This window comes from Pygocentrus nattereri, chromosome 26 (assembly GCF_015220715.1).
Source record: "Pygocentrus nattereri isolate fPygNat1 chromosome 26, fPygNat1.pri, whole genome shotgun sequence".
Classification (NCBI taxonomy): Eukaryota; Metazoa; Chordata; class Actinopteri; order Characiformes; family Serrasalmidae; genus Pygocentrus; species Pygocentrus nattereri.
Genome location: NC_051236.1, coordinates 15,655,482 through 15,667,940, shown reverse-complemented (window position 1 = coordinate 15,667,940; position 12,459 = coordinate 15,655,482). Strand labels below are relative to the sequence as shown.

At 40.3% G+C, this 12,459-nt stretch overlaps 1 protein-coding gene across 4 annotated transcripts in view; it reads left to right on the top strand.

Annotated features, from left to right (window-relative positions):
• Positions 1-12,459, top strand: part of dlgap4b (discs, large (Drosophila) homolog-associated protein 4b) — a 177,499-nt gene that overhangs the window by 147,713 nt on the left and 17,327 nt on the right. For all 4 annotated transcript variants that reach the window (XM_017697914.2, XM_017697911.2, XM_017697913.2 and 1 more), the window contains 2 exons: positions 246-396; positions 2,828-3,092. In XM_017697914.2, the coding sequence (XP_017553403.1) occupies positions 246-396; positions 2,828-3,092 (416 nt within the window). The remainder of the gene's footprint in view (positions 1-245; positions 397-2,827; positions 3,093-12,459) is intronic.

Below are 12,459 nucleotides of genomic sequence, written 5' to 3'. Positions count from 1 at the left end.
CAGAATGTGAAGATTATGTGTTTTCTCTTCTCTTCTTTTTTCTCTCATTTCATCTTCTCTTCTTTACTCTTCTCTTTTACTCTCTTCTCATATCTTCTGCTCTCATCTTCTTTTCCCTTTTCCTTTCTCCTGTTATCTTCTGTCCTCATCTCTTCTCTTGTTCTCATTTCCTCGTTTCATCTCCTCTTTCCCCTTCTCTTCTCTTTCTCTCTTTTCTCATCGCTTTTCTTCTCTTGTCTTCTCAGTTGTCTTCCATCTCTGCGTGAGTTCTCGGGTAATCGTAGTCTGGATAATCTGGACTGCATTGGATCAGGAAGTTCGCCGTTCCCTCGCTGGGATGATGATGACTTCAGTCAGAGTTGCAGCACGCTCGGACGCAACAGCTGCATCAGCCAGGTAGGTCAGTCTGCTTCGGGAAATGATTTACTATGTGCAGTGTGCTGTAGAGGGCAGTAAAACTGCTTTGAAAGTTTGCTCGGCTAGTTTGTATGACTTTCAGAGTTAATTACAGTGTGAAAGCTACACTGTAAAAAAAGTATTGAGAGAACTCACAACATCAAGGCAACATGATGCATTAAGTTTGCTACTTACACAGATCAACTTCCATCTAATTATGTTACAAAGGTAACTGACAGAGCATTCAGAGTCTTTCCCAGAAATGTTTATCGTTGCAGCACAACATGCTTACCTGGTCAGGGAACTGAACCCCAGTCTCTTGTGTAGAGAGCAGAGATGTTAACCACTATGCAAACTGCAGTCTAATGTTCAGAAGGACAATTTTATCATTGGCATTGCTACTGAATACACACCGTGTCTCAACAAGTATTTAATAAATAAATTCTTGTCTTGTCTTATCTTGTCAGTTGGTATGATGTAGGGTAACACCTGCTCTTCACCCAGCAGGCCAGGAGTTGATTCTCTGCTTAGGAACGAATCCAGAGTCCTCTGACAACACTCCTAAGGCTAAATTAGATACCTCTATAACATGATTATATGAGATAAGATCATCTGTCAAATGATGTAAGTCTAATGTAGGCTAAGTTTCCCCTTTAAAGCATAAATTATATTTTACTGTCAGCCTAATGTTAGATGTAGAAAGAAATCTTTGGTAGTTGAAAAGTTGGTAAAGCAAATGAACTTTAGTATGGATGGCTATAAAAGCAGCTGTTGAGCTCAAAAATCTTAATGCACCATGTTTCCTTGATATTTTCAAGATGTGTATTTAATTTTGAATGTAGAGTAAACCTGTTTCCAAAGGAACAGTTACAGTTCATTTTCATATTTTCCCCATTAAGTTACATAACTGGACCATTTATGTCAAATTTAACAGTTTAGTGAGGAAAAAAACTGACAAATGGCCCCTTCCTAAGCGCATGTCATGGGCCTCTGAGATTAGCTGGTGTCATTTCTAACCCGCTCCACTCCTCTCCCTGTGCTACCACTTCAGCAGAGTGACAAATGATCAATTACAGCTCTGGGATAAGAGCCCTGCTGGAATGAATTAAGCACACTGGAATGAAATAGCTTTGGCTGCTAATGCTGAACACTGACGTTTTTGAATGACACTGGCATTGACCAGATCCTTTTCATTCACACAAAATGAACCATCACCATCAAAGTCACTGTGGCTATTATTAGACACTGAATAGGAGCTTAAAGCTGCTTCTGTCTAGAACATACAGTGTGAGTCACCACTGCGAGTTCATTGAGTATTGAATTCTTCCATTCTGTGCTGTTAATGTATGAGTTCGTTTTCTCAGTCAACTTCTTACTGTGCGTCCATTTGGTGCAGTTTTACTGCACCCACCAACTGCTCTGCACAGGTGGATGTCATCACATGTGCACATGTATTGCTCTCAGCTGTGTTTGGCTGAAAGATTTAACCTCTAAGTCTTTTTACTTTACTTATTCTTTACTTTAGTTGTTTACATTGGTTTTAGCTGCATTTATTCAAAATGGACTTAAAATTTGCATATTTAAATGCACTATTACTATTTGTTCACTGAAATCTATAACATAAAATGTGACCTTTGCAAATGTTATCGCACATTCTATGTTTGATGTTTATTTTTTTCCAATATGTTAAAGTCATCAAAAATGTTTTAATTGTGCACTATATCTGCAGAGATATATGCTTAAGTTTGTTCCCTGTAAAAGAAGTGTTAACATATTTTCACTCAGAACATCAACAAAATATGCAATTTAACTTTGATAACTGTAATACCCAAGTGCAATTTTCAGTATTTCAGTTTACTGACTTTAAGATATAATTGTGTTGAATTGTTGTATTTTGTTTTATATATTCTTTTTCAATGAATTTAGCAATAAAAATGCTCCAAAATCACGTGGAGTAAAATCTCTGTAGGTTAACTCACATTAAAATTTAAGAATTGTTTTACCCTTTCCTGTTAAGTTACTATTTTGGAGGTACGTTATTATATTTGGACAGCAATGATTTGTGGAAATGCTAAACAGATCAATACCTCTTGTAGTTTCTGACTAGTAGGAATAGTAGTAACTGAGTAATCCGCAGTTCTTACTGGACAATAAGTCTAAAGTTTAAGAGCTTAAAAGGAATGGGGTCAGTTTTGACAGTTTGATTAGTCTTTCGTCACCTCTCTGCCACCTGTCAGACTTGTTTACTGAGCATGCTCCTAACCCCTCCTCACCAAGTAGGCCTGCAGTGTACTGTTAATTCTAAACAGACAATCTAAAGCAGCTGACCACCATGCACCGCTGTGCACCGTGCTCTGTTCTGCCCAATCTGGCAACCCATACAAACTGCTCTATCCTGGCAGCTCAGTTCAGCATGTCTCTGTCCCACCAGGTGCGGGACTCAGACATCAACCAACGCTATGGAGATGAGTCCTGTTCGGAGTCTGTGTTTGGAGATACACACCCGCACTCGCGCTCTCACTCGCGGGTCGAGGAGCCTCCGGATTTGCCCACACCCACATGCTTCCGTTCCCGTAGCCATAGTTACCTCCGTGCCATTCAGGCAGGCTGTTCCCAAGATGACGACACAGCATCGGTGGATTCAGATTCACCACCACCCACTGCAACAACCGTCCGCACCTACAGCACCAGCACCGGTGAGTACACAATGCTTAACAAGACACTAACAGAGTCTGAGTCTAGGGAGCACTAGTCTGATCTTCCAGATCTGCTCCTGAAGTTTGTCTCCAAACTCATCATCAGCAACACTTGATCTCACTAATCAAGGTCTTCATGACCATCTGAATATTAATATGTGCTGTAAGAGCAGAGTATAGCACAATAAAAGGAAAATCAGAACTTAATCTTTGATGTTGGATGTTTTTAAGAGCTCCTTATGGTCTGCGTGATTATGAAAAAGAACATATGTCTTTTATTAAATTCATTTTCACCAAGCTGGTGTGTAATGGCGATGATGACATCAACAAGAATCAGTTTCAGTCATAACTGTGCAACATCATACTGTTTTAATACAGAAGCAAACCAAAAACAAACATTTGCGTTGCACAATTCACACTTATTGGCACTCCTGCATTTAGCACTTCGTGCACCCTCCCTTTGCCAAGATAACAGCATTTTTCTTATAAAACTGAATGAGGAAGGAACGCTTATAAAGGAATCTGATACTATTCATCTTCAACACACCTGGCAATAAATCTGGACGATTTAAAGGTCTTCAAACAGGAATATCTGTTTGTCAAAATTCTGCAACATTATGTAATGTAACCTAACTAAGAGTCAGTAGCCACGTTTACATGCAGCCTGATAATCCGTTAATAATCCGACTAATAGCTCAATCAGAATAGAGTATGTCCATGTAAACAACACACAGGATTAGACTATTCCGATTGAGGCCATTCGGAATACAATTTCTATCCGATTGAACGAGGTAGGTAATCCTCTAAATAATCCGTTAAATAGAAGAATAATAGCCGTGTAAACGCCTGAATCCGATTACACTCCATTCGGAACGAGTAAGTACGTTCTGCGCATGCGCGGCGCGTCATAGCGAGAGGTTTATACCGTTCAGTATAGCGGAGCAGAAACTGGTCTGCAGAGACGAGGTTTATACTCTGAGCTTTAAAAGACGGCGGTGGGACGGACGGCCAGCTTCTGTGTCTCAGAGCACGAGGTCTTCCTTTATAAGTGCATGTGAAGGACGTTTTTCTGAGTCTGACGTCAGTTTAAAGCCATTAAAAACTCAAGCACGCCAACTGGAAACTCATCTCACGCCGACTGGACCTCACGTGATGTTCGCTGTCATGGTAACGTTTACTCTAAGCGCTGCTCCACGCATGCGCGTCATTTTGCATCTGATTACTTGTAGTGGGCATGTAAACGAAGATTTTCATCAGATTGTTGAATAGAGTGATCATATAAACACCTCAGTCTGAATCTGTAATCCGATTGTAGTCAATCGGATTGGCAAAAGTCTTTGCATGTAAACACACCCATTGAGGCAACATTCTCCAAGTAAGAGAAGGAGGATTCACTTCATCTTGTGTATCCATTAATTGTCAAAGTTAAGCCTGTACGTCATATGAACAGTAAAGGGTCCATATCCTGCATTTTTCTTGCATTTTATTGGTCTCCTTGTTTTCTTACATTGCTATTTTCCAACCTCACGTTATCCATTAACCATTTTTTGTTACTGCGTCTTTAAGGCTGATTATATGATAATGGATTCTGTTCTGATTGGTTGCCCTGTACTGCGCTCCATTCAAAAAACAGTCTGGGCTGAAACACTCCTTATAACTTAAGCATAAATAGGAGGCGCTAAAGATGCACTATACGATTCTGGGGAGCGACTGTTGATATTTCAACTCAGTAGCTAAACAAATACACAACTTCCTTCAGTGTTCCTTCAGAAGCTCCACCCCTCAGAATCATAGAAGCACACTGCCTATATGCACAGAAAATAGTTAATCGCTGCTATATTAATGTTTAAAATATTGCCCTTAGAACCTTTAATCTGCTGAAGGCAGAATAGGCGGATGTATGTAAATGAGTAGGTTTACATACTACATTCAAGGCTCGTTTTTCAAAATGAAAATGTGATGAAAATTTGGTGTTCCCTTCATATGGGCGCTGTAATATTCGGAGAATACCAGAAGCTGATATAGTTCTGCCTGAAAAATGCAGATGGGGCACTACTTGTTGCTGTTTTTTCTTTACAAGCAGTCGTTAGCATCCCTATGCTATGCCTCTCCTCCTGGTCGGTTTGTGATTGTGTACGTGAAAGACTAACCTTGAGCCTGTGCCAGGCGTGACAATATCTAGCTCGAAGAGAACAAACAGATAGAGAGAATGTGCCCATCTCTGGCTATCAGTAAACTGTGCATCTCCCCACGTGAAGATTCCTGTTCTCCATCCTGCCACTCCTCCTTTCTCTCCCTAAATCCTCGTGTCTGCTCTCGCTATTTGCATCAGACAGGGGCGGGACCCCGGCGATATTGCAGGGCTATTGCGCGATAGGCTTTCAGTGGAGCCCACTCGCGCTGTAGTCCAATTACGCGCACGGAGCTCAGTGGATGGATAACTCCTTTATCCAATCAGCGCGCTTTGAGGGATCGCTTCCCTAAACAATACTCCAATGCACAATACGGAAGGCGTTTCCCCGGATCCTTTCTTTCCGCGACGTGGACGACGACACTGGCTGTCTTACTACAAATTACATTTAGCATAGTTCATTTCTGAGAAATATAACCGTGAAGCGGATTAAAACGTGTTATTTTAGAGCCGCTCGACAGGCGCTGTTTCACCTCCAGAACTCGTGGAGATTTATTCATATGTAACGGGACGCAGAGACTGGGATGTGTGATGGATCGTGAAGAGGTAAATACATAATCTTCTGACATTTATCTAGAACCTAACTTGTTTTATTCTATCCACCTGTCCTGTAGACGTATTGTGGTCTCGGTTTCACGTGGGCTGGGCCCGTTTGTCACGGATGCTGCTCTACTCGCCCATGCTCTTCACGCTTTTCCTCTCTCAGTAGCTTTGCCCAGTCTTACTCACTTCTGAATGACTTGAAGGCGTTGGAAATGAATCCGCACCATTTCTCCGGCTTGACGCCTCGATGTTGATGGGTTGGAAGCGTAGCTGCTGCGTAATGTAGTTCTACTGAAAGATAAGCAGTACTTTGAATGTACTTGATTCATTCAAATGGCTACCTCGTATTTACCCCAATACAATACATCAGCTCAGCTAATGTGAAAAGTAAGGAAACTGAACGTGAGTAACTTTGTTGATGTGGTGTGGTAGGTTTTATTCATGTGGAACCAATGTAGCACATCTGAATCAACTAGCCTCAATTCAGTTGTTATTATTATTATTTTTATTATATTTTTCCACCAACGTCTGGCAGGATTTTAAACCTATAGCTATTCTTTTTTTATCCCTAAATAAAACTAGCATTGTTATAACTTGGCACAGCACTTGCGCGCTCGTGCAAGTCTCGAGTTCAATGAGGTGGAGTGAAGGGGAGCCAGAGGCCACGCCCCATCCCAGACTACGTCTTCTCTAAAAGCCACGCCCATTCGTACTACAGTTTGTCAGGTCTCACTGAGCTTTGTGCTGTTTTCTCATTGTTACTCATTGCTGGCATTGTTCCTCAAGCCATTTAGTGAAGAAAACCCAGAGAAGGTAAGGCAGCAGCACTTTTATCTACAGTTTTATATATTTTATTAGGTTACAGAAAAGGAGAACTCAGTGACAGCTCAGTCAGACAAGACAACATTAACCCTGGGCAGGCTAGAGTTGACCAGAGCAGACTGTCTATGTGCAGTGTTTTCTTATGCCCTACAGGTCTAAATCTATCTCCATGAAAAGTCCTTTTATTGTCATGTTTATAGCAGGTTGAGCCGGTGTGGTGTAGAAGCAGTCTCTGTGTATCGTGCCCCTGGGGCAAGTGAGAGCCTTCATTGTTTACGAGCAAACAATACACCCTTCTATTACTGTCACAGGAATGCTTTGCAGAAATATTTCCACACAGATTACCTTCCTGACTGTACATTGTTAGATCGGTGGCAGTTGACCCCGTTTTTGGCTTTGTTTGATAGAGTTATACGTTGTTATGAACAGCTATTCATTCGTGTAATGCAGGCAAAATGTGTACCAAACAAGTGGGTCAGATAAAGGAAAAAAATGAAAATATCAGTATCAAAAATGAGCTTAAATACATGGTGATACTTAAATACTTTTTTCATCTTTGGCCCTTTAACCAACGGTGCAGGGCTCATAACATGCATCAGCATCCAAGCATTTTGATTTTATCATCAGTGCATTTGTTGACAGTGAATAAAACTCAGTTCCTCTGAGGGATATCTAGAGCTTTATCTCAGCATCTTTTCTGTGGTCTTTGTGTCTTTGTGCTTCTGCTGCACTTCACTTGTATGCAACTCAAGCTCCTCAATTATTGAATGGCTTCTGCCTTTATACAGCTGTGTGTTAGAGAGCTTCCGTACTGAGGACAGGATTGTGTTTGTCAATCTTTGAACAGTAAGAGGGATCTATAGTTTGACTTTGCATGAGTGGAACAAAGAAATATGCACTTATTTGAGCTATTTTTCACCTTAAAGAATGTGGAAGTGCAAAAGTTGGCTATAGTTTATACAGAGTTGCCAAGAATCCAGACAGAACATTGGCAGTGTGAGTTTGGCTTGGTTAATGTTTACAACATTTGTGATGTTAGTGTCTTTTTAAAGAAATGTGACCTTATATGCAAGCAGAGGCATATAAAGGTAACAGTGATACATTCGCATTGAACTTTTTAAAGTTAAGAAAGGGATCAACTGAAACCAGCTTTCAGGCTGTGAAAGCCTCTTAATCACAGGGACAAAGAACATGTTGTTTTCCAGATAAATTCCGCATAAACTGGCTGATATTACAACATATTATTAAATCAGTAACTAAGCGGGAGGTGAAAAAATATGTGATTCAAAAATCTGTTCCGAAATCTGTTTTCCTCGCACTGCATACGCTATGGGGAAAGTGAGAAGATTCGTGTCTGTGGCAACCAGCACAGCCCAAAAAATCATCTCCTAAAGTGTACTCACTGTATCTCTAAGAATAGCAGAAGTGCTCCTCCTTCACTTCCTACACTCCTTCTTTAAGAAAGCATTCACTGTAGAGATGCATGCTTAAATAAGTTCGGAGGAGCACTGAGATGAGAATGAGAACAGAATTAAGAAGAGAATCACAGTTTCTAAGCATTCGATTCCATTTGTCTCTGGTTCGCATTGCAGATCTGAATACTGGATAACTCTGTTGTTACTGTATATACTGTCCATCTTTGCTAAGTTATCCAGAAGCCTTGCACTGTATAACTTCAGAATTAGATTTTTCTTTTTGTTTGCACAAGAGATGTTTGTACAGTGCTGACAGAAGTTCTCTTCCGCACTGGAAGGTATTACTAACCGCGTGTCTAAATTATAGTGATTTTTACCATATGAGTTCAGAAAAGCTGAAATGTAGGCTAAGTCTTGGCTGGAAAATTGTGTAACTTGTGTAATGCCAGTATTGCATAGGTAAGTGGTGGTTCTGTATTTCAGTCATCACCTTATTTTATTAATTAATATAATTGATAACAATTGTCATATTTTTTTGTCTCAGAAGTGAGGCTAGCATTTTCCACAGCCATTATCATCACTGACAGCATAAATTAACAGGAAAACATACATGATTAAAACAGCCAAGCTGAAGATTAGCATTTAATTAGGATTCCCTTGTATTTCTCTATGTTTCTGAGCAGATGGTGTGGGTGAAGATGTTTGTTTTTTGTCAGAAATAGATAGGGACACTGTAGTTTGTGTGGGAAGGGGGCGTGCAAGGGCGGCACAGTGCCAGCATTTTTTTGGTTTTCGACTCGTGGGCAGAATGAGTTGGCAGAGCCTGAGAAGCCCCTCGTTAAGATGGCAGCTTGAGAGCATCCCCTAAAAGAGTTAAGGAGGGAAGAATGAGTAAAGATCTTCGAGCATATCATCACTAGGGACGGACTAGACAGAACAACATAATCCATGAAAGATAAGAAGTGAGCGAAAAAAGGCCTTCTGGTAAAGACGTGAGGGAAAGAAAGTGGAGTGAGAGACAGATCTCTTTATTTGCTTGAGCTCCATCCTGGCACTCTCCTTCTATTTACCAAACTACAGTTGCCATGGTTATTGGCCCTTTAGTTTGCATACATCATTTAACAACAACAACAGCAGTAAAAAAAGCTGACATAGCACTCTCCCATGGCTTCTCGTCTGGCGCTGGATAAAAGGCGGTAACCTAGTGAAAGCCTCTGTGGAAGAGAATGTGGGTGAATTTTGTGCAACATACCAAACACAATTTGACTCTTTTAGAGCAAGATTTTATGAGCAGCCATATGTTAAGCTTGTTTCAAAGCCAGAGTTTAAATCTGGCAATATCAGATAATCTTTGCCTCCATGCAGGTCTGATGGAGGCTTAGGTTTGGCATAGTTGGGCCCACAGCTGAGTTTGGTCTGGCTGATGATAATGATTAGGTTGTCTCCATCTGCCAAATTGCATGTTCTGGGTGAAAGAAAACTGGCAAGAGAAATCAAAATCCCTTCTCATGGTACAAATTGGAGTTTGTTTTAGGTCAAAAGGTCAACTTCCACCATGACAGCATATCTACATGCAATAATTGGCTGAATCTAAGCCCGTTTTCTGCTTGCCACTGTAGACGGAGACTGACTTTGAAAAGCTTTCTGCTCAGGGCACTAAAGAAGGCATGCATTATTTAGAATCCACATTTCAGACCTACATGGGATAAAAGATGCTGCACATTATGGAACGTCTTGCACTGAATGCAGGCTTCCATGAATATCTAATGTACTGCAGTCGCTCTGCAGTGGTTGCACATTCATTTAACTTTGTGGGACTTTTCTCTTAGTGTTTCTGTAAGGTGTTTTCCTTAAATGTGAGAGATGTTATTGCCTGTGCTCTTAAAAATAAAGGTACCTAAATGGCATTTGGTTTGGATGTGATTGTTATAGAACCTTAATATTATGTGGAGGTTCCTTAAACTTTAAAAAGGCTATTCAAATATGCACATCTCATTTATAAGCTTGATTCTTTTAAGAATTGTCTTTTGAAAGGGACTTTTACTTTAGGGAGCCAAAGGTATTTCTTATATTCGCTTACAAATGATTCCACTAGCACTAAATAGGGTTCCACTAGCACTAAAAAGGGTTCCACTATTGTTCCAAGTCATAAAATCTTAAATCTTTTTCTGATACTATTTAAAAACTTTTTTGCTCTGAGTATAAGGATGAGCTTACCTTATGGGTTTTAGAGCCAAATAAGCCCATATCAGATTTTTTGGACAAAAAGCTCGCACTGTGTAGGGTAAACGAAACACATGAAACACACTACCACGTTTCCAGTACTATTAGCTGAAGATGCAATATAATTAACATTTTTTGCGACACAAACTTATATCAAATTCTTGAAAGAGAAATCAGTTGCCTATTTAAATAACATGAATCAAATGAAGTGCTACATTGAAAGTAAGAGGCAGCTGGCTGTTTAGCACAATGAATTATGTATAATTATGCTAAGATATTTTGGAAAAGGTGCAGCAGCAGCACAAAAAAGAAAGTGGTGTGTATAGATGTGTTTTCAGTATTATAGGTTTGTTCTGGATTGTTAGTTTATATTTGGTCTCGATTAGTTACCTAGGCACCAAACATCTAAGGGTGTAGAAATATATAATCGTACATCGCTGCTTTTCATCAAGTTGTTTAAGTTCTTCAGTCAAATTGTCATATTTCTCCTGCTTCCACGTATTATTGATGTTACTGTTCAGAGTTATTTAGAGGACATGACATTGTCCAGTGCCTGGAGCATCACATGCAGGTCGGGCGGTCTTATTCCTGTCAATTTCTCTCTCTCTCTCTCTCTCTCTCTCTCTCTCTCTCTCTCTCACTCTCTCTCTCTCTCTCTCTCTGTCTCTCTCTCTCTCTCTCTCTCTCTCTCTCTCTCTCTCTCTCTCTCTCTCTCTCTCTCTCTCTCTCTGTCTCTCCCACAGACACACTCTTGGTCACAAATTTCATCATCACACCCATCACATTAATGATGACACATTCCTTTCCTGAGACATTGCTTGGGTGTATACGCGTGTGCGGGTGCTTATGTACATATTTAACCAAACCCCGCAAGTATCATAATTTGACCTCACAGTTGGCTTTCTCAGCCGGTGTCTTTTGCCTTGGCTTGGCTTTCCAGCCCAGCAGTAACACTGACCCATTAAGTGGGCACCAAGAGAACCTCTACTTCTGCTGTATGCTCTGCAGTTCAGTGGCTCACAGCTAATCCACTGTTACATGTTCCGCAGAGGAGATTACAGAAAACTAAAGAGGATGACGAGAGCTCATGCTGAGCCAAGACGGTGGATGAAAGGAGATCATGGAATGAGCTGCGTCTGTATGAATCTGACTACCCATGAAATGTTGCCAGTGGCATTGTCCAGTCTGCTGCTGTAATCGACTGTCATTTTTTTCGGTATGGACTAGACATCCTGTGAGCTCTAGATATTGGTAGTCTTTTTCCACTCAGCCCTCTCTGAATAATTTTTTGATGGCAGGAGCTCACAAACATGCTTAACGGTTCTTAAATGGTTCTTGGCTTAGATGTATGGTTCTAAGAAGTGCCTTTAAAGGGTATGGAACATATATAGTGTAGAAGTTGGACAAAGGAATGGTTTGGTGAAAAAGTCTGGAGTAAGCTGAATAGGTAAAACCATGATCAGCTGAGAATGTTTGGTGTCTCAATCTTTAATTTAGTGTTGGAACCATGAGGCTAATGTAACTAACACTAAAAGTCAGTAGTCACCCAAATCTTTTCTGGAAATACTCCCCCAAAAACCTTTTTCAACCCACTCAAACTGCATCAAGGTTCTTAGTAAGGTCTCGCAGACTTGCCAGTGTGGTTTACTCAACAGTACAACTTACTGCAAACTATATAAATGAATAAAACTTTACAGTGTAGCTGAGCAGTGCAGTGCAGTTCACTGAATCTGGATCTTATTTACGTGCATGTACATTGTATGGATGTTAGATTACACTTTTTCTGTTTGTGTCTGTTATCAAACATCAGTTAGAAAATTCAAGTTCAGTTATTAATTTAAAAAAGCCACAGAAATGGTAAAAGTAGGTTTTGAGGATGTATTTATGGAAAATATTTGGGTGTCTGTTGACTTCTAGTATTTGTTGCCATCATTTGTCAGTTTGAAGGTAGAATTTTTAAAAAGATTCTCTTTTCATTTTTAAGTAAGCGAGTCTAGGGAGCAGGCTGTATTTTGAGTAGAGGCTGTGTATGTGGTTTCGGTGTTTTAGGAGTGTAATATCTTAACAACTTTTTTATGTTAGGTATCATATGAACAGTAAAACTTGCTTTTGATTAATATGTGGTTAAGAGAGACAGATGAGGCCTTGCTTCTCCCTTGAGGTGAGTCATTTG